We start from the raw sequence: 22,503 nt of genomic DNA on the forward strand, positions 1-22,503 counted from the left end.
TCTCTGGTGTTCAGATCCCAAGGTTCTGACCAACATCCCGTTTCTCTATTTCCATACCCATAATAATGTGTGCCACTGTAAATGCATGTGCTCCATGCAGTGATAATAGGGAATGCAGCCTTAAAATGAATTAAGCTTGCATCTGTGTTCTGAGGTTTGTCAAACATTTGACTCTCAACTGCACATTGAATGATTGCTGTACTTCAGTTTAACAAATAGGTTAATTGCATTTCTGCTTAGGAATTTGGCTGTGCTTAATTATAAATGATGAGGAATTATTTCCATTTTTAATTCTTAACAACCTGTTCTGTTTGAGCACAATTGCTGCGCATTCAGTTTTATTCCTACATGGTTGTATGGCCTGCTTCTAATTCTCCCTTTTTGCGGGCCGGGGGAGAAAAGGCAGTGCTTATTTTTAGAATTCAGTTGGGATTTGAGTGGTGATCCATCTGCACAGCCAGTTGAGATGAAGTATGAATATGTTATGAGGTGTGCTACAATTATTGAATCATATTGTGTTTCTCTCTCTCTCTCTCTCTCTCTCTCTCTCAGATCTCATTAATGGAGCCCAGGAACAGTGTGAATTGCCTCCCATGGATGGCTTCCCCCACTGTGAGGGCAAAATAAAAGTAAGACTAATTTCCTGTTGCATTTATTTGTTGAGTGGACCAATGGTCTGATTTGATATAAGGCAGCTTCCTAGCCTGAAAAGCCCCATATATAGAATGGTGTGCAGAACAGATCTTGGTCCACTTACATTGTGTGCACAGTAGTAAACCATATATTGATGCCGTGACTAACATTGAGGTTATTCTACATGTTCATGCATGAAATATTAACATGATGTAATAATTAATGGCCACAGCTGACTTTGCTGATCTCAGATGCTGCTTTCTACCAGTTTACCCATATTATATATGTATGGTTGGTATTGTAGTTAGGCTTATAAACCCCATATCTGTTGACTGTATGTGTGTGTTTTTTATCTTCCAGTGGATGAAAGATATGTGGCGATCTGATCCTTGTTACGCAAGTTACGGTGTGGATGGATCCACATGCTCCTTCTTTATTTACCTCAGTGAGGTCAGTAAATTTGTATTGCGACTGATATGTAGAGCTGTTTAAAAATCCCAATGACTGATTGGATTTTAAAATAACATTTCAAGCAGTAATCATTTAGCACTATAAATAATAATTAACACTAACCACAATTTAACCCCATAGGCCCCATGATAGTGGGGAGAGGCAAAGTGGCTCGGTACAGAGTTTTTTAGTAACCTTTAACTGCGATTTAGATCGGTGGGCAAAAAAGTAATTAGTCTTGCCCTTTGATATGCACACTACATTGTTTTTATCATAGTCTGCATAATTATGACCAATAGGTTTCATTTTTCCAGCAGTATGTTACCGTTTGTACTTTATAACACTTGTGAGATGGAAAATGTCTCCCCCCCCCCTTTATTTCTCTCCGGTATAACTCCCTGCATATTCAAAGTACAGGCTGACTATGAGTTATCCTGGGTAAACTCTTAAATTTTGTAGCACTTTAAAGATTTGTTCCCTTTTAAGGAAGGTCTTTCCTTAATAGAATTTAACTGTCTTTGAATCATCAGCATTTCCTGCTGATGTAGCTAATGACGAACGTAGAATTCTTCTTTTAAATTATTAAAATGCTATGTGCATACTGTGTGTCATAGTACTTCTCCTCTCCCCCCCCCCCTCAAAATGGCATATTTATTCTCTCAGCTTTCAAGAGGTAATGAAAGGCCAAAACATATTCTTAGAGCAAGTTAGCTTGTTAATATCTCCTTCACCTCAGGAGGTATCATAGTGTTTCCTGGCATGTGTCAGTGAGTATTACCGGTATCTTTTTATAGACATGCTAATTAAGCTCAATATAGATGATGGAACAAATACAGTTCACAAGAGAATGCCAGCAAAAGAGTGCCATAACTTGGGTGAAAACAGATTTTTAGAAGATCAGAACATCCAGTATTGGTGGCTCTTGATCAGCTTGTGACTTAACTTCTAAACTGTTGCTTATTAGATTGACAGTCTATCTTACTACAGTGGTACCTTGGGTTACATATGCTTCAGGTTACATACACTGTAACTTTAGGTTACAGACTCCGCTAACCCAGAAATATTACCTCAGGTTAAGAACTTTGCTTCAGGATGAGAACAGAAATCGGGCGGCGGTAGCGCGGCGGCAGTGTGAGGCCCCATTAGCTAAAGTGGTGCTTCAGGTTAAGGACAGTTTCAGGTTAAGAACGGACCTCCGGAACGAATTAAGTACCTAACCAGAGGTACCACTGTAATAGGTTCTGGGTGAGTTAAAATGGTTTGAAGAAAGAGATGGAACAATGCAGTCCCAGTGGACCTCAACAGTGGCTCTTGCTGTCATTTGTTGGCTACCAGCTTACACTGGGCAGCACGCACTCTCACAATTAAAAGAAAATAAAAGCATTCTAGAACAGTTACAACACTGTAAAAAGATTCACAATTAAAAACACGATTTCATCCGGTGATCTCAGGGTCGCCAGGTGTACAGTATTCTTCGGCCATTATTTAGGAACGTTTTCAAATTCCTCCTCACTATGATGCACCTCACTAGAGGAGGGCATTCCACAAATGGGGAACCACCAATGAAAAGGCCCTTTTACATGTCATTGCCAACGAAGCAGCCCCTATTGGTGGCATCAACAGCAAGGACTGACCTGCAGATCATAGGGTACAGGGTCTTTGATACTGAGGAAAGAACTCTTTTAGGTACTTGGATCCTAAGCCATTTAGGGTTGCATATGCTAGGACTAACACATTGAATTAGGCCCAGTAGCTCCCTGGCAGCCAGTGCATTACTTTCATGACCTGTGACACATGGTCCCATTGGGCTGCCATTGCCTTGTGATACTACTTATTAAGAGTACTGGGTTCCATTTATTTGGTGGTGAAAGCTGGTAATCAACTATTGCATGAAGCTTCACTGTTCAACATCTATAAATATATCACACACAGATACTACTGCAGGGATAATAGAAAGACAGAATTGCAGTGGAAAATTATTTTGAATATGTTCTTTTAGAGTGTAGGAGTAGCATATTCTCAACCAGTTCAGATCGGAGAGTAATTTTGCATTTGCTCATCTCATTTTTCTAAAAAGCAAGATGTTATGATAAGGCTATAAATATATAAGTTTGTGAAGCAAGTGTTTTAACCTCATCAGTCACACTTTTTAGACTTATTTTCTATGTTGTGTATTGTTGGAAAGGTTTTTCTTTACCAGAGTCCATTACCCCATTTTAGGGTGATTGTAAGAACTGAAATCTGGGAGAGGTGCATATAAGTGTTCTGTGATACCTACAGTAGTATTATATGACCTAACATGTTGGCTAGGGGAACACCCTATATACTTCCATTTTGTGCAAGGCCATTATATACAACAGGTTAGAGCTATGCAGACAATGGGGCAAAATGTTGTTTATAACACCCAATTCACCACCAGTGCTCTCAGCCATCTTGTAACTATTGATGGAGAAAAAAATGTCAAGGCCTAGTGATATACAGTGGTACCTCGGGTTAAGTACTTAATTCGTTCTGGAGGTCTGTTCTTAACCTGAAACTGTTCTTAACCTGAAGCACCACTTTAGTTAATGGGGCCTCCTGCTGCCGCCGTGCTGCCGGAGCACAATTTCTGTTCTCATCCTGAAGCAAAGTTCTTAACCCGAGATACTATTTCTGGGTTAATGGAGTCTGTAACCTGAAGCGTATGTAACCCAAGGTACCACTGTATAATGATTTGTGTTTATCATGTCCTTCTCTTGACATATTAGGATGCTTCTGTATTTATGAAAAAATAGTGAATCCTAGATCTTCAAACACTCCAGAATTTAGGGATTTTATGAAGTACTTCATGTGGCATTTGTTACAGTACATAATTGTATAGAATTCATTGTGCTTCCCCGAAGAACAAATGATCCATGTTACTCATCAATCTGTTTTATGTTTAGTGAACAGCATACATAAAAGTCTTTGGGGGTTTCCTAAGAGGTTTCTTTTTGACAGCACATAAAACTAATATTGTTTGGTCATGGTATTAACCTTGAGCTTAAATTCAGCATACTTAATCCTGTGATTAATGTTATGATTAAGCTAAACAGCAAATTCCAAAAGCTTAAATATTTGTGAATTCAAGCATGAAATAAAATTCTAATAACCACTACTATGATGTGGATATATGAATTGTGTTGCTTGCTAAAGATAACCTGGAACTGGTGTCTCATAAAGTAATTTGTCAATAGGCAGTCTTCTTTTTGCAGCAGACTCTTCCCTGGTCTACCTTTCTATCTGATGCTCCAAAATCATGGAGCATTATTTCTTCAGGCATCCTCTCAGAGATTGATGGAAGATTCTTTCTCAACACAATTTGATCTTTAAATCAATCATCATAATTTTCAACTAGAGTTCTAAACATGCATATTCTGCAATAAGGAATGCAGTAGTTTCAGTAAGGAATGAGAACAGTACTAAAAAAGAGAATTGGGTTTTTGGGGAGTGGATAGCTTAGTAATTCACCATAGGTGGGAGCTATTTTTCTCCAATGACTTCTGACGAGGAGATTCTGCTTAAAATGTGCAGTTATTCCTCAGTATGTAGCATGGTGCTGCTTCACAGAAACAGTGAAGTACCTCTGCTGCAAGACAAAATTATAAAGTTGCCTGTGAAGAAGCTTGCTTGGTAATAGTGTGCCATTGGTTAAATTCTGATTGCTGATGACAGTTAAATCCTACCATCCCTCTGGCTGTTCTTTCTATCAGAATTAGGCAATAGAGATTCTGACATGGTCAGAAGCATTTCTTTATTCATCTATTTATTCCACACACACACACACACACACACACACCCGTATAGAATAGTTCTAACAAAAAGCAGATTATATAAGGCTATCTCTTTATGGATTAAATTCTGAGCTATAGCCTACTTTAAATCATAGAGTGTTAGTCCTGTCCTAGGACTAACAGCAGTTTGGGGAGGGGTGTGTTTTTTTCAGCACAATGGTGCAGGAGGAAAGTGTTGACCATGGACACGGTGGAATCCTAATCAGACCTCCTTGCACTTTCCATTTCTATTTTAACAACAATAACAAAACATTAATGAAAGTAATGAACAAACCATGGTAGAGTTAGGGGCAATTTGGCACATGGACTCAAACTCTTTTGACTGGCAAGTTATCAACTCCTCTGCTAGCACCGAAGATTTTGGTGAGTGGCAAAGGTTTTGGCCTTTTTTTTGTAGTGAATCATTTTTAAGTGTTATAGGTTCCTTATCACTGGAACACTCATTTTTGGACTGTAGAAAAGTATTTGCTGTTATGCATCCCACGTGTTTTTGGATGCCAATGTGCATTGGGATTAGTACCACCAGGAAATCCATTACGATAGGAGAATGGATTCATGGCATCCTGTGTTCTCATATATTCATTGTTGTTGGCATCCGTCCGTCTCAAGAGACAATGTAAGGGAAGTGTTGCCTTCTGTGGATATCAGTGTTCCTTCTACTAAATAAATAAAGTCTTAATGTCACAGTTTTTTATTTATTATTGACTCGTATTGTGCTTTATTCTTGCATAATGATTTAAACACATTTTTCTACATGTGCCAGCTGTCCTGTTGTGCTGAGCACTCCAATTTTCTCATAGCAACTTCTTCAGGGTTATTTCATACAATACGTATATGATATGTTGAAGATTTGATCAGTTAATGAAAGAGAGCCAGTTTATTGAAGAGGCCAAAGATAGGACTTTTAATAGCCAATCTGTTTTCGTCGTCTTTTGAAAATGCTATTGCTGTTGCTACGATATCTTCAAAGAAGTGCCTCTTTTTTGGTTTGTCGCCTGCTGACCTTGTGCTGTTTTGTTATGGCTACCAGCAAATGAGAATGGGATCACATCAAGGATATAGTTGAATGAACATCTTGCTTGATGCATCTGAAGCTGTGCCTAACAAAAGATCCCTATATCTGCAGGTTGAAAACTGGTGTCCCCGTTTACCCTGGAGAGCAAAAAATCCTAATGAAGAAACTGATCAAAAGACGATGGTAAGGAGTATGTCTCAAAGCTTTCAAAATGGTTAACAAAGTGGGCCTTGGAGTTACCTTAAGTTCAGCTTTCTGTGTAGGGAGAAAAAAACAAAAACAAATCTTGGGCTATAAAGTAAACCCTAAACTGTCTGAATGCCTAGTAATTCTGGTCCTAATCTCACACACTTGCTTTTTCTTGCCATTCTTTTGGAAACATGCATTTGTTGGACATACTTAGAAGTTAATACACGATTTTTAGATACTACAGCAAATATTTGGAAGCATACTTTTTATATTGCAGGTAGGTCTATTCAGTCAGCAGACATATTTGGTGTAATGTATGAAATGACCAAAGTAATATGGGGGGAGGGGAGAACACACATGATGAGCTCAATTATTACACAGATAATATCTGAGAGCTTACTTTCCATTTCCCAACTTTGTGAGTTTGAATTTTGGAATATCTGTATGCATTTTTTAAATAAATGAAGTGGAATGACACTGTGCCTCACACATGCACACACTTTAGAGAGATTTCCTATTAGGGAAAAAAATAATGATTTTTGCAATATCACTTTTAAAACTTTTCTGTTTAATTGAAGGCCGAAATCAGAACAAATTTTGAATTGCTATACAAAATGATGTCCAGGCATGAAGAGTTCCGGTGGATGATGCTACGAATAAGAAGGATGGCAGACACATGGATAGAAGCAATTAAATCACTTGCTGAAAAACAAAACCTGGAGAGGAGAAAACGAAAAAAAGTGAGTTCTGCTCCAAGGCAGAAATACCATTTACATTGCTTCATCTAGAAAACTGCCCATTAGCTCTAAGTGTCGAGTAGGAGTCGGTTCAATATACTTGCCATATGTCAGTTTACCCTCTTTGTAGGTCAGAGAAAAAGAGAGAGGTAACTAAGCTAGCAATGCAAAATGCTTCCAATTGGTGACACTTAACGAGGTAGTGTATGCTAACTAAAAACCAGTTACAATTCTCTGCCAGTGGGATTTTAATCCAATTAAAAACATGAATCCAAGGAAAGGAGCATTTTGAGGATAAAGGTAAAGTAGTATCTGAATAACCTTGATTCTGGATGGACAGGTATTGACTTGAAATCTCTCCATGGTGTTAAGGGCCCAATATAAGCTGATTTCAAATGTCAGACCCTCCAAGTATCCCTGTTTTCCAGGGACAGTCCAGGATTTACAGAAGCCGTCCTGGTTTCTGATTTGATCCTGAAATGTCCCGCTTTTCCTTAGGATGTCCCTATTTTCATTGGATAAATGTTGGAGGGTATGGAGTTATGCGACCCCTGAGCCAAGGAGATAAGTAACTATGCAACCTTTAGAAGGCAGCCCTGTATAGGGAATTTTTTAAAAGTTTGTTTTGTTATATTTTTATATATGTTGTAAGCTGCCAGAGTGGATGCGGCAACCCAGTCAGATGGGTGGAGCATGATGATGATGATGATTAAATAGGACATCCCTATTTTCATCACAGAGAAAATAGTTGGAGACTTTGAAATATTAGCATTGTGTATGGAATACCTTTATTTTAATCCAGATGTCTAGAGTTAGAATTATACCCCGGGTGCACTTTTTCATTGCAGAATTTATCTGCAATGTAGTCCTTCTAGGATTAAAAAGGAGCACAAAAAGCACCTGGGACACAAAATATCCTAAGAAAACTAATTGTATTTTATATGTGGGGTGCTTTTTTGGCCTTGCAAATTCAATAATTTGGGGTATGATTTTCCTAGTCATCACAGACTCATAGAGTTGGATGAGACCATGAGGTATCCAGCTCCCTGCAATGCAGAAATATTTTGCCCTATGTGAGGCTCAGACCAGGTTGGTACAGGTTTATGGTGAGATGGTGATAGTTGCCATTGGTGTACTTTATTGCTCCAGCCACTGTTAATATCCTGGCATTTTAAAAAAGTCCCATGGTTTTTTCAAACAAAAACTGATCCAGGAAAAGCATTCATTCATTCTTCTGGCACCAGCCCACATGGCTCTTTTTCGGGACATCTTACAACCCCAAGTTTCACTCCAGTTTTGTTTCGGATATAAAAATGTCCCCCAAAACTATTTGTGTTATGCCTTTCTGTGGTCTGAGTCAGTGATAATGTGAAAGCATTTTTGGCAGTCTCCTTTTGGCCATAAGGAAATGATTTAATTTTCTCACAGGGTACCTCACAGATAACCTCTTGTTATTGTAATGAGAATAATTGGGGTTAAATCACATTAGAAGTAACTGGTACTAATATAATTGGCACCATCAGATCAGAAGGGGTCCTGTACCAGCAGTTAAACCAGAGAGTATTTATTCTGGATACACATTTTAAAAAAACAAAACATTAGATTGTGCAGAACATGGACTAACCTTCAGGGATTATATAATTGGAAACTAAACGATATATCCTAACCGTGAATACAGAATTTGAAGAGAAACTGAAACCTGCAACAACCTGCCAGACTCAGCAGAATCACATTTAAGATGTAACATCAAATGAATGACCAATAAAAAGCCTTAAATGTAGTGTATTGCTTTTTGTTATTGACTGCATACTGGGTTCTGCAAACAGCTAAGGGACTAAGGGCTTTGGGTTGTATGTGTATACGTACTTACAGGCAGGGAAGCCCACCACAGTCCACATTAGATGATTCTCTAATCATCGTTAGATTAGAGAATTAACTTCCTATTAATATTAGGCAGGCACCTTCATTGTACTGGGTTTTTTTGGTGCCTTCTAAAAACATTTTTTCCACCAACAGGCATCCCTAGAAATGTAACTTGATCATATGCATTTGTTCTCAGAACTGTTGCTTTTATCTGTATTTTGATAATTGTATTGTGTTTACTGTTTTCAAAGTTTATTTTATTGCTATATTGAATTGGTATTTTGTATGTTTTATGTGAATCTCTTAAGAGACTGCGATTTAGTGGTATTTGAATTTTGCTGGCTAAATAAATGATACTGCTGAGACAGTAGCCCTGTTCATGTTTCACTCTTGCACAGGGCATACATGTTTAGGGAGTGGGGAGTGGCTCACTTTGAGTCCCACCATCTTACTTGTTCTGTAAGGGGAAAATACCACTGTATGAGCACATTTGCAGGAGCTCCATGTAGTCTGAGAACCTAATTGTGGTGTGTGTGTGTGTGTGTGTGCCAACCAGTGGCGTAGCGTGGGTTGCCTGGGGCAAGGCAAGTATCCTTGCAGCTGTGATGCCTGTGAGCATCAAGCAGGATGGGGTTTTGGTCAGGAGCGGGTATCTTTCAAAAGCCTGTGCAAAGGGAATCTGAGCAACTGGCCATCACCAGTTCTGTGTGAGGCAGAGGGCGTGCTATTATTATTATTATTATTATTATTATTATTATTATTATTATTTTCTTTTCTTTTTATCTTATGAAATTTTGCACCCCTAACAATTTTGCGCCCAGGGCAACTTCCCTCATTGCCCCGCCCATGCTACGCCACAGGTCCCAGCTGTGCAGATCCCCAGCTCACAAACAGGAAGCTTGCACATGCTTCTCACACAGAAGTGAGGTCTTGCTTCTCTCTCTGCACACTTCTGCCCACATGAGTAGGTCTGAAGTAATTTCAATAATTGATGCCTTTGAATGCATGACTTATTCTCTTAGTTTCTTTTCCTTTTGCATTGTGCCTGTTAGCATGTGAGTCTGTGGCTGAGGAGTATCTTGTGTGTGTTTTTAACATTTTGTAGATGCTGTAAATGAACAGCTCCACATGCTTAGAAAATACTAGGTGTTTTATAAGTGATTGAAATAATTAAGTACAACTATTTAATATTCTATGTTGTAGCAATTGGGGCTATTGATGTAAAATGATGTTATAGTTAAACCCTCTGTTCAATATATATCCAGTACTGAATACTTACATTTCAGCTTTCTTTTTCAGGTCCTTGTTCATCTGGGACTCCTCACAAAAGAATCTGGATTCAAGATTGCAGAAAATGCCTTTAGTGGTGGCCCACTTGGTGAATTAGTCCAGTGGAGTGATTTAATTACATCTCTCTATTTACTGGGCCATGACATTAGGATTTCAGCTTCATTGGCAGAGCTCAAGGAGTAAGGAGATTATTTTCCACTTTGAAACTTGAGTACCAAAAAACCCCCTTCCTTTAACTGCAAACTCTCTTGAAGCCTTTATTCTACAGCCTATAATTTTGTGAAGAGGAAAATGAAAGTGATAATTCACTAAACAGATGATAAGTAGATTATTTTCATAAGCTAAATATGTGCACCATGAAAAGCATAATATGTTTTCATTGTCACTGCTTCCTCCTTAGGCTTCATAAATGAATGCTGGAAAATTCAGAACTAAGCAGTTCTATTCTCTGCCATTACAGGTGTGCTAGACATCTGCAGCAAGAGAAATGTCTTCTAATTTGTTTCCTTTTTTTCTTAAATAACCTTTATTTCCAACATGAAACTGTTTATCAGCAAATTAGATTGGTTGTGGTTAATTTGTGTGAAAGCCATCGTTTTTTCAGACAGGTTTTGGATTTTGAGCTATTTTCTGAAGATCCTGTTCTTCTGCACACGAACCATAATTTCCAAATTATTTCACTGGAAACACATTGAGAATTAAGCCCGTGGTTACACTGTATTGTGCTGGGGGTGATGTTTAATAGCACAGGTGGTGGTACAGTAAGCCCACAACGTATGCTCACTTACAGTGGTGCCTCGCAAGACGAAAAGAATCCGTTCTGTGATTCTCTTCGTCTAGCGGTTTTTTCGTCTTGCGAAGCAAGCCCATTGACGGATTAGCGGATTAGCGCTATTAGCGGCTTTTAGCGGCTTATCTGCTGATCGGATCAGCTGATAAGCGGCTTAGCGGCTTAGAAAAAGGGGGGGAGGGAAAAAAACCAGCAGGAACTCGCAAGACATTGTCATCTTGCGAAGCAAGCCGATAGGAAATTCGTTTTGCGAAGCACCTCCAAAACGGAAAACTCTTTCGTCTAGCCTCTTGCGAGGCATTCGTCTTGCGGGGCACCACTGTAATTTGTTTGCATTCAGCCTTACGCTCTTGGCAAAAAATGCAAACAAATAATAAAAGATAAAAGCAGGCAGAAAGGGGGCAGGCTTCTGGGAACAAAGGCAAACCCCACCCACCATGACATCTAACATGTTTTGACTATACGTGGTTTTAGGCGTGATCCCAGGAACGTAACCCCTGCATAGTTGTGGGCTGACTGTATTTGTATGTCAGAAACTGATGAGCTTTGATTTCAGGGCCCCAAAGAACTGTTCTGCTGTACCATATCTCAACTCAATAAGCTTGAAAGACTTCTCTATTATGCTTCCTTGTAAATTAAGCCACAGAGTTAATGTATGGCAGCTAGTCCCGGAAGTGTGCACGCTTGTATTTGTATAATATACATAAGCAGCCATGAATTAAAATGTTTACAATATGGGCTTAAAGGATTAGTCATACTGTTTGGTTACACTCCTTTGGTACATGAATAGGCCCATTTGTGCAAAGAATTATGTGAGTTTAAAGTTCCGTATTTTTCGCCCTATAGGACGCACCGTCCCATAAGGTGCACCTAGTTTTTTGGGGGGGAAATAAAGGGGAAAAAATATATTTCCCCCCCAGGCGTGGGGCTGGGGCGGGGGAAGCCCGAGCTTCCCCCGACCCCAGCCCCCAGAACAGGCAACTCTCCGCAAGCCGCGGGAGCCCAGCGCCGGGCTCCTGCGGCTTGCGGAGAGGTGTGCGAAGTCTGGGCGCGCTGATTTCAGTGCACCCAGCCTTCGTTATGCAGGCAACTCTCTGTAAGCCATGGGAGCCCAGCGCAGGGCTCTCGCGCCTTGCGGAGAGGTGCGCGAAGTCTGGGCATGCTGAGTTCAGTGCACCCAGCCTTCGGCATGCAGGCAACTCTCCGCAAGCCGCGGGAGCCCAGCGCAGGGCTCTCGCGCCTTGTGGAGAGGTGCGCGAAGTCTGGGCGCGCTGAGTTCAGTGCACCCAGCCTTCGGCATGCAGGCAACTCTCCGCAAGCCGCGGGAGCCCTGCGCTGGGCTCCCGCGGCTTGAGGAGAGGTGCGCGAAGCCTGCATTCGCCCCATAGGACGCACACACACTTCCCCTTCGTTTTTGGAGGGGAAAAAGTTCGTCCTATGGGGCGAAAAATACGGTAATAGGGTATCCCTATCTGTTTTTATCTGGCCTGCTTTCACTGTATTTCTGCCAGTGCAGGGAGCACATGTTTATGCTAAGGAAGTTATCAAGTGTTAACCCTGTTGTGGACATTTCCATGTATCAATACCTCTGTCAGTAGTGCTGTTTGCTGAAATGTGAGACTAATGCGATTTCAAAATGAGACTAGCATAATTTCTCTGGAGACTGAGGATCTGGCAAGTTAGTTGCATCTGGAAAGACCAAATTTTTTGAGGCAAGCTTTGGTCTTGGTAGAGAGCCCACCAGGCCCCTCACTTTCCTGATACATAAAACCCCAATAAGAAATTGGAAGCACATTGTAGCTCACCTACTACCAAATGGGAAAGAAGAGCTATTGCGCATGTGCACATCCATGTGCACACCCACACCGTGGTAAGCTCGGGGATTTATTCCTCTTGCAGTGTTTCACAAGTATACAATACAAGGAGAATTGGCTTCTCTGAGACATGTAGCTCACAGAGGGAAAACAGAACCCAAGGTCTGTTGTGAAGGTTACCTATCAGTATTGGATTGCTAGGCAGGAAATGGGAAGGGGCACTCAATGAAGGGTGTGGAATTCCTTATAGGGAAGATGCCCTCCAGCTCCAACCTATTCCATATCCTGCTTCCATTCCCTGACACAATATTCCACTTCATTCTAGTGGGGCTCCTGGAGAAGGCAGCAGTGAAGAGTAGAGGACACGAAAGCCCTGTTGCACAAACCATATTTTTCACATTAGTCTTTGCCTGCACACTACAGTAAGCCATACTACGGTTTTCTGGGACTGTGTGGATGTGCAGGTACAAGGAGAGTTGGTTGCAACCATTATGCTTTCTTCCTGGTCTTTTTTTAACTCCTCTGCTGAGCTAACCAACGATTTGGCTTAGCTTGTTTTCCAAACCCAAGTGCTGAGAACAAGCCTTGGCTGTAGCTCACAGTTAGCAAGGAAAGAGCCTAACCACAAGGCCAGGTTTTGATGACGCACTAAGTCAAACCATGGCTTAAGATGGGATGAGTAAAGTGACTCATCTCCAGGAATCCACATGTTCTCACAGTCCTGGTAAACCATAGTTTGACATATGGTGTTCTGTGAACCAGACCAGCAAGATGTTAGATCAGCACTGATCATTTGAGGGTTAGAATACTGCCTTGGACAGGCTTTTGGAGTTGCAGTGACTCCTGCTCAGACACTGCTCTTCAAAAATCCTGTTGAGGCAATACATGCGTATACACACACACACACTGGTTCGTTAGTCATTCTGTCTCTGGGAATGGAAAAATAAAAGCTCACTGTTAAGACTAAATTTATTTCATTCTTATGTATGAATGCAGGAATTTGGTGGAAATGAAGTTTTTCTTTTTTCTTACTATTAGGATTATGAAGAAGGTTGTTGGTAACAGATCTGGCTGCCCAACTCAAGGGGATAAAGTAGTGGAACTAATTTACATTGACATTGTTGGACTGACTCAGTTCAAGAAAACCCTTGGACCATCCTGGGTTCACTATCAGTAAGTATTCCTTTCTAAAGCAGTTTATCAGAAGGAATTGTGGTTCCACATATCTAGTGCATTTTTACAACTTTTTCCTCCTTGTCCCTGATGTGGAATCTGAATTTTTAAACTAGCCATATTTCCTATAGAGCATTCACATAAGGCCATGACGCCTTACCCAGGCAGTCCTCACATCTTGTGTGGACGTCGGGGAAAAAACTCCTGTGTATGAGTCGCTTCTTTTTCATAGGAGCTCTGTAAGAAATTGTATGACAGTAGCTTCTTCATCCCTTATGTCCCTCAAGGCCAGAGCGTTGGGAGTCTACCCCCTGCTTTAGTGAAGTGGAACTGGAAAATTCCTGGATATCAGGAGGATAAATCTTGCACAGAGCAGAAATGTAGTCTTTTTTTTCCTTAAGACTAAGATTCCTGATTTATGCAAACCTGAATCTGATTCTACTGTGGAATAGCTAATCCACTAACTGTCGTTTATATGCCACTGAAGAAGACGTTTGAAATGCATCTGGCAATTGGAGTCACTACTTTTTGCTGATTAGATTTATTAATCTCTGTTTTGTTATCTGTTTTGTTTTTCAATATTTGAAAGTAAACTTAACCAAAATAAATTGTATTATTTTGCATTCTTCTTGCTTTTTAGTTGCTTTAGTTTTTTGTGGTCAGGGTCACTCAGGTGTATCTCCAGACTTTATTCTGGTGCACTGTGAACAAACCTTGTATTCATACCCGCCCTTCTCCCCACTGACACCCAATTACTTCCTCTTACAAACAATCCAGGGCTTGTTTTTCTATCCAGAGTGGTGAACTGAACTACAGTTTATACTTGCTCTCCAAATCATGTTTTCAAATCAGCTTCAACCTGTGGTTTGCCATTCTAGTTTGGAGTGAAAGCATAATCCATATTTGGATGACTCATATGTAATAGGCTTACAGGAAATATTTTTTTCAGATGAGCAAGGAGAGTGTGCATGTGTGTGCAAGCTTTATCACATAGCACCAAGCCACGGTTTGCAGTTGTAGCAGAACAGAGCCTGAAAAACATAATTGAAAATATGAATGGGCAACATATATTCACTCATTTTTCATTCATGTAGATTTACATTGCCACTGGATTCCAAATTTTAGAAACTGAGCAGATTCTGTTAGGAAGAAGATGGGAGGGGAAAATGTGCCTGACAAACTAAAACCTCATTGTTTTCCTTCTTCCTAGTTCATTAAATATATGAAATAACATGAATATTTCAACTTTTCTTTGCTGCTTTTCTTTACCAAATGGTTCAAATTGAAAAAAGGCTGTTTTTAGCATTTGAGGTAACTCAGTTAACTATTCATTTTGCAGCATGAACTGAGTAATGGAATAAAGTGCTATGGAAAGCTATGGGCTCTGGAGGCATTTGTTGACGATGGGTTCCAACAATTTCTTGCCTTTTCAGTTCAGGAAGTTGAATTAGTTATCCTTTGGTTTTCTTAAAGCTTTCTGTTTTCCAGTTATTCTTTGGTACTCTATAAAGTGGAAGTCAGCAAAACACCTCCAAGCGGTATAGCATTAAAACTGCTAGCATATTTGCAAAGCTAAGTAGAGTCTGGTATGGTTTCAAATTGGATAGGGGACTACGTGTTGAGATTCCTGCATTGCAGGGGTTGGACTATATGGCCCCTGGCATCCCTTTCAGTCCTATAATTCTATTAAAAGTAGAGAAGAAGAAAACTTAACAGTAAAGCTACTTTAGGAATCACATTATATACATTTTCTTAACTTTGGTTTACTTTCCTTCAAACATTATTTTTAAGAGTGCACCATATGCATAACAGTGCATTAAAACTTGACTTGGTGATTCATTTCTTTGTTATCAGTGTTAATGCAATGGGGAGAATAATAAATATTATGTAACCTGTCACTGTATTTCAGATAGTTAATTCAGCCTACTCATTTTGCTAATCCTTATCTTCCAAGAATCATCCCACGTCCTGCATTTGGCTTAAAACCAAATGCTTTTATTCAAATCCCACTCTCCTTTCCACAGTATAACCCAACAGCTTCCTTCTGCTGTATGATTTATTCTACTAAATAATACGTTTGGTTCCCGACAAGCACTTGATGTAATCAAAAAATAATTCTGCTGCTGTAAAATGTTTTCACTGAAAGCGGTTGACATAAAGCTTTGAATTTCAGCTACCCAGTGCAGACTTAGGGGACTTAGAATGTGGAAGTATCATGGATGCATAAAATAGAATCACAGAATTGTAGCATTGAAAGGGACATCGAGGGTCATCTAGTCCAACCCCCTGCAATACAGGAAACTCAGCTAAAGCATCCATGACAGGTGGTCATCCAACCTCTGCTTAAAAACCTCCAAGGAAGGACAGTCCACTTCCCAAGGGAGTCTGATCCACTCTCCAACAGCTCTTATTGTTAGAAAATTCTTCTTTGTGTTTAATTTATTGCAGCTCTTCTCTTCCCCCCACCCCACCTCTTGATCCCATTCCAACTCTGAAACTGCCTTTCAAATACCTTTTCTATCAAAACTTCTCAACAAAGTACTCCTAGGCCATTGTTGAGAAGTACTTCTAGGCCATTTTTCAGTGGACACGTGCAAATAAGAATAATAATACTTGGTATTTAGGGAGAATGGGCCCTTTCTAATTCCCAAGATTGCTAGGTTTATTATGTAAATTGGCCCGTGGTGTTGCTATCAGAGGCAGATGTTTACCATATTTTCTTTGGCATGAATAAATATGAATAGTAACCATGCTGATTTGTTGATGCATATCATGGTATTGCTTTTATTCTCGGTTATGCCAGAAATTTCTGTATCAGCTTTAGAAGGCATGGTCACCAATTACTAACACTGTTGCTGCCTTCCTTTATCTTTGCACAGGTGCATGTTACGAGTGCTAGATTCATTTGGGACTGAACCAGAGTTTAACCATGCTCATTATGCCCAATCTAAAGGCCACAAAACTCCATGGGGAAAATGGAACCTTAACCCACAACAATTCTACACAATGTTTCGTAAGTTCAAGTTGTTTACAAAAGCAATTTTTGCTTTTCAGAATAGGAGTTAGCCCTCGGAGTCATCCAAGTTGAGATATTACATAAAAAAGAAGATATGTCCACGTATTAAACTGTTTTTATAGGTCTGTAGTTATTTTGGTATCCTTCACTTTTAATATTACAAGTCTTTGAATATAATGAAAGGGTAAACATATATTCTAAGCACTTATTAAATGCTAGGGGCTGCATCCCTGCTCTCTTTGCTGGACCATCCCACCTGCCCTTATCAACCCCCTCACCAAAGCCACCCCATCCCCTTACGCATCATCAAAGACACTCTCTCCCCTCCCTCCTCTTCCCTTTTCTCCTTACACCTTGCCAGACATCTTGCTCACTTACCTGGGTCACCCATCCTCTGGCCTGTGCCACCTCCTGCCTTTCTATCTCCCTCCTCCTCAGCCCCTTATGCTGCTGCCTTGGCCCAGCAGTTCTGAGACCAGTTTTGTGGTTTTTTTACCATGCTGTACCTCACAGTGGCGCTGTGGGTTAAGCCACAGAACCTAGGACTTGCTGATCAGAAGGTCGGCAGTTTGAATCCTCGCCCGGTCCCAGCTCCTGCCCACCTAGCAGGCGTTTCCGTGCGCTGCTCTGGTTCGCCAGAAGCAGCTTAGTCATGCCGGCCACATGACCCGGAAGCTGTACGCCAGCTCCCTTGGCCAGTAAAGCGAGATGAGCGCCGCAACCCCAGAGTCGGTCACGACTGGACCTAATGGTCAGGGATCCCTTTACCTCACAGTGCTACCTGTCAACAGCCATGTGAATTGCAGCATGACAATATCCTTAGGAAAATACATAATAGAAGATAAGACTTATGACAGTGTTGCAGTGATGCATAATGACGCAGTGCTGACTTTTTGTTTGTTTGGTTGATTGGTTTACAGCTCACACTCCAGACAATAGTTTCCTTGGTTTTGTTGTGGAACAATATCTGAATTCCAGTGACATCAAGCACTTCAACGTAATTAAAAGGCAGGACCAGTCGCTTGTCTATGGCAAAGTTGATAACTTCTGGAAGGTGAGTTGCTATGCTGAACAAATCTTTTATTGGAAGTTCATTTTCAATGACTGAGCAGAACACAAAGTTGCAAGCTTAAACTGAGCTATATTTTAATTAGTGTTTGACAGGTACTTTTTAGAAAACAATGCCGGCAGATATTATCTGTTCAAAGAGGTTTTTAACAAAAGATGCAGCTTCTTTAGACTATAGTCTTGTGCACAATTTTATGTCATTATATGTTCAGCCAGGTTTATTGCACCATGTTTATAGCTGAAAGATTTGGAAGGCAAAAGAGACATGCCATTAATCTGTACCAAGCCATTAACTGGTTTATCATAATGTGCATGAGCAAGTACAAACATTTGACTCTTCTCTTCTCCCCTCTCCTTAATTCTCATGCATTGAAAAGAAACTTAGAGCTCCTGGTTGGCTTCTCAGTCAAACTACTTTCCATATTATATCTGAATATTGGAAACAAAAACTCTCCTAGCTGTACTTACTGGGTGGAATTGAACATCATGCTCTTCCAATCATTCTATCTGTGCAAGCATTACAACTTGTCAGTTGTAACTCCTCAAGTTGTTCAGGTGGTTTTACTGCCCCCCCCCAAAAAATCAGGGAGTGCAGGAGCCAAATTGTACATGTGGAAGTCCTTGAACAGGGCTTCTGCTGATGAGGCTAGTTAGGTGAATCCTGCCCACTGTCTTTAACACACTATTACATGCACTGCTTCTGTGTTCCCATTTGTGAGATTTCTAGTGTGAGTGTCACATTCTTTTTACCAAAGGATCTCCAGCTAATTGTCAGCTTACAAATGCCTCCAACAAAAATCCCTGTTTGCAACACTCTCAAGTTTCTTTGTAATCAAAGTATTCACAATCCTGACCATAGTGGAAGATAGAGGCCCTGATTTTTACAGCTACACATTGTGAAGCTACAGAACAGCCAATGGAGACTTACTCCAACTCTCTCATTTGTTATAAGTAATTGGTCTCTGGGTAGCAGCCTCTGGCCAAACTTGCTTGTGGATTCATGTGTTGTTGAACTTGTAGGTACTGAAAGAAAAACAGAAGAGTTGATTTCTCTAGTTTCAGTTATTATTTGTCTTTCCAAAATGCTCAAAGGAATTGCTTTTACATGTTTAAAGATCCATTGAATTATGTATTATTTAAAAAGTATTGTTTATGATAAAGTGCCAATGGTAGACTAGGCCATTGGCACTTCCAAAAATGATAACCTATGAGTTATCTTTTCTTTTGCCTAAAGTTTTTTTTCTTTTTTACTTGCTGACTTGCTGTTTCCCTGTAATCATAATATTAAATAATTCACTTATTTTCACATGCACGGCAAGGTCTTGACTGAGTCAAATTTCTTAGCACTGACTTCAAGGCATTCTCCTCATCCAGATAGAAGTGCAGAGAGAGAGAGAGAGCTGTGTGCTTACAAAAGACATTTTCTTTTGTTCTTTTCCCTTGAGAATTAAGCATACAGCTCCAGAGAACAAGGGCAAAAAAAAATCCTTGGTCACCTCTGGTCTGCTAGAAGAACAAACACCTTGGAGTATCCTTCCCCAGCCTATTGCCCTCTAGATGTTTAGGACTCTAGAGGCAGTGTGGTGTAGTGGTTAAGAGCGGTAGTCTCGTAATCTGGGGAACCGGGTTCATGTCTCTCACCTCCTCCACATGCAGCTGCTGGGTGACCTTGGGCCAGTCACACTTCTCTGAAGTCTCTCAGCCTCACTCACCTCACAGAGTGTTTGTTGTGGGGGAGGAAGGGAAAGGAGAATGTTAGCTGCTTTGAGACTCCTTTGGGTAGTGATAAAGCGGGATATCAAATCCAAACTCCTCCTCCTCCTCCTCCTCCTCCTCCTCCTCCTCCTCCTCCTCCTCCTCCTCCTCTTCTTCTCTAGCTCCTATCAGCCCCAGCTAGCATGACCACTGGTCAGTGATTATGGGAGTTGTAGTCCAAAACATCTGCAGGGCACTAGCTTGGGGAAGGCTGCCTTGGGGCGTTCTCCAAATTACCCTCCATTCTCAGTAGAAAGGCTTTGTGTTGTCTCATTATTGCCCAGAGGGCACGGCCATCGTCCATAATACAACACAAGTATTCAGTGAAGCAAATGCAGCAAGTACTACTCTGTGCAATTAAAGTTCTGTAATTTCTAGCTCTTCATAAGAGGTAGCTGCTGAGAGCCAGATGAGGTAATCTTAACCTTTTGTGTTTATATGTTGTCATTTTATTGGGTAAATGGCTAGTTGAAATGCAGTTGTAACAAACTGAATTATAATGGCATGTTAACAGCCAAAGGCAGCTGTGTTAGCATGTAAGCAAGAAGTTTCAAAATCCGGTTGGCCAGCAACTTTATTGGACCTATCAAAACATTGCAAATTTGTTGCAAGCTTTTGAGTTGTCCCGATGAGATGTTACATAAAGCAGGAGATGAGGGTTTTTTTTGGTTTTTTTGTTTTTAGTACAGAAAGGTTAGGCTAGATATTGTAGCATGTTTGCAGATGGATCTTGGAGGCTGGGTAAATCTCTCTTTGGTGCTACAAATACCAGGTTTTACACCTAGCATTCTAGAATAAAGAATCAATAGCTTGCAACACAGATATGTACTTTAGTTATTGAAAGCGGGATTTCAGCTAGTCACAACATCAAGAGTTTGGGTTGAGGAAAAGAATTAACTGGATTTGCGTTGTTTAAAAGTTCAATTTTGTGCGCACACAAAAGTAAAAAGAGTTGTTTATGCAAGAAGCCATCTCTGTTCTCTTACCTTCCAAAAGAGCTATCATCTATACCAAGCAGTGTCTGTAAATCACAGAGAAGGTACTTTAATACTAGCTTCTGAGTCCGGCTTGTTTGGAAGCCATTAGCCATACTCCCTTATTCAGACCAAAGGAGAAATTATCTGGTTTGTTTCACCATTCAAGTGAAGGGAGAGGCATATCAACTGTATATATGCTGGCTTATTTGACCAGGATTTTATCATGCACACTCAGCCACAGATGTCATAGAGTGGATGCTACCCTGTTTTAAACTATTAGAGGACACTCAGTCAACCAGGTACATCTCCCTTTTATGCCATTAACCTATGACTAAAAGCTGCTTCTTAGATTAGAATGCCTAGGCATCCTGGGAAATTGTTGAATAAATCCCAAAAATAAATGGGTGGATATATGGTGTATACCAGTTTCCCTGAACCTGGTGCCCTCTCGCAGGGTGCCGTCTTGAACTATAACTCCCATCGGTGATGCTAGAAGTTGTTGGGGGAAGGCTGCTTTACAGTGTTGCATTTAGAATATTTAGGAAGCCACTGCCAATTCAAGCTGTCATACATGCATGTATGCAGTGGTGTACAGATGCAAATAGAAGCTTTTAACATGATGTCGTACATGGTGTGTATGTGCACATGTACATTATCTAGTGCTAAAGCAGCTCTAATAATTTCTTTGTGTAATTAAAATATTGTTCCTTAAGGAAAAACTAGTGTACGCGATTATCTTAAGCTGTTGCTCAGTTCTTTACAGAAACATGCCAGACTGAGGATTTAAGAGTACAAATTTAGTAGTACAGGTGTCATTTCAATTTTCAAGGGTTTGACAAATATTTTGAGTTTTGTGGGGCATCTTAGTTCTGGCTAGCAGCAGAAAACCGTGAGAGCTCTTCATAATTCATAGTACAGACCTTGGACATGTAGTTTCTTCATCCATACTGTAGTAATTTCCTGGGATTTCCCAGTGATTTAAAGCCACAGTGTACAAACTTCCTCAGTGAAAGCATTTCTCATTATACTTCCCATAGGGATAAATCTGCTAGGTTAAGCCCACTTCAAGAAGGCGCCATGGCAGAAGAAAAGAGACACAGAGAGAATGAACGAATGCCTAGTGGCCCCTTTGCCAGCCTATTTTGTCTGCCCGTTACAAAGCCTGAAGGCCTATCAAGACTCTTTCTCTGTGTGGCAGCTGTCTGTTCATTTCATTTGTTTAGCAGCATCTTGAGGTTTTGATTGTCCTATATTTGCCCATGGTTCTTGAGCAGAAAAACTATTTTTTTATTGTTTAAGTGGTAGTTGTGCTGCTTTCATTGTGACTTTGAAGAAAAATCATTAACTTTTTCATCCTCATTTATGAACACTCAAGGTTTTTAGAGTGTGCTCCTTGTGCTAGAGTACACATTTTAGCAGCATTGGAAACTGTTGATTCATTTTCAGCTTTTGTGATTATGCATTCTGTTCTATTATCAGTACTAGGAGACTTTTAAAAGCCTCAATAAAAAAATGAGTATAATTCATCAGTGTATTTCCCAATGTGATTAGTAGTATATCAGAAGAACAGCCTGTCAGATAGACTTGGGTCTTGTACTCAAAAAGATGTATCAGATTTATTTTCAGATTTTTCTTTTAGTTTATTTTTCCCCAGCTCCCTCCCTTTCTTCCTTGGTTCCTTCCTTTCCGCCCTGTCAATTTGCCTGCCATATCCAGCATATTCGTATCCGTTGTTAAATGCCCCATCTGTAAAATAGCTATTTCGAGAAATGTCAGTTAATGTCTCCTTGCATATTAACATTCACTATGGAAAAGGTAATATATTATCTTAACCAGTATAGTGTTTGCCCTCTCACTTCCCTGGTCTACCCACTATAGACAGATCTGAAATGAATACGGAATCCTTCTTCAATCCTTAGAT

The 22,503-nt window shown here is 40.3% G+C and overlaps 1 protein-coding gene across 5 annotated transcripts in view; it reads left to right on the plus strand.

The window, feature by feature from the left end:
• The window catches only part of MGAT5 (alpha-1,6-mannosylglycoprotein 6-beta-N-acetylglucosaminyltransferase), a 120,965-nt gene that overhangs the window by 70,603 nt on the left and 27,859 nt on the right, over window positions 1-22,503 (plus strand). For all 5 annotated transcript variants that reach the window (XR_014213400.1, XR_014213401.1, XM_082198286.1 and 2 more), the window contains exons 4-11: window positions 553-629; window positions 994-1,083; window positions 6,022-6,093; window positions 6,678-6,839; window positions 9,999-10,168; window positions 13,632-13,766; window positions 16,646-16,779; window positions 17,703-17,836. Coding sequence is in view for 3 of the 5 variants with exons in the window: in XM_082198286.1 (XP_082054412.1) it covers window positions 553-629; window positions 994-1,083; window positions 6,022-6,093; window positions 6,678-6,839; window positions 9,999-10,168; window positions 13,632-13,766; window positions 16,646-16,779; window positions 17,703-17,836 (974 nt within the window). In the remaining 2 variants the exon portion in view is untranslated. The remainder of the gene's footprint in view (window positions 1-552; window positions 630-993; window positions 1,084-6,021; window positions 6,094-6,677; window positions 6,840-9,998; window positions 10,169-13,631; window positions 13,767-16,645; window positions 16,780-17,702; window positions 17,837-22,503) is intronic.

This window comes from Podarcis vaucheri (genome assembly GCF_965113315.1).
Source record: "Podarcis vaucheri genome assembly, chromosome: 1".
Lineage (NCBI taxonomy): Eukaryota > Metazoa > Chordata > Lepidosauria > Squamata > Lacertidae > Podarcis > Podarcis vaucheri.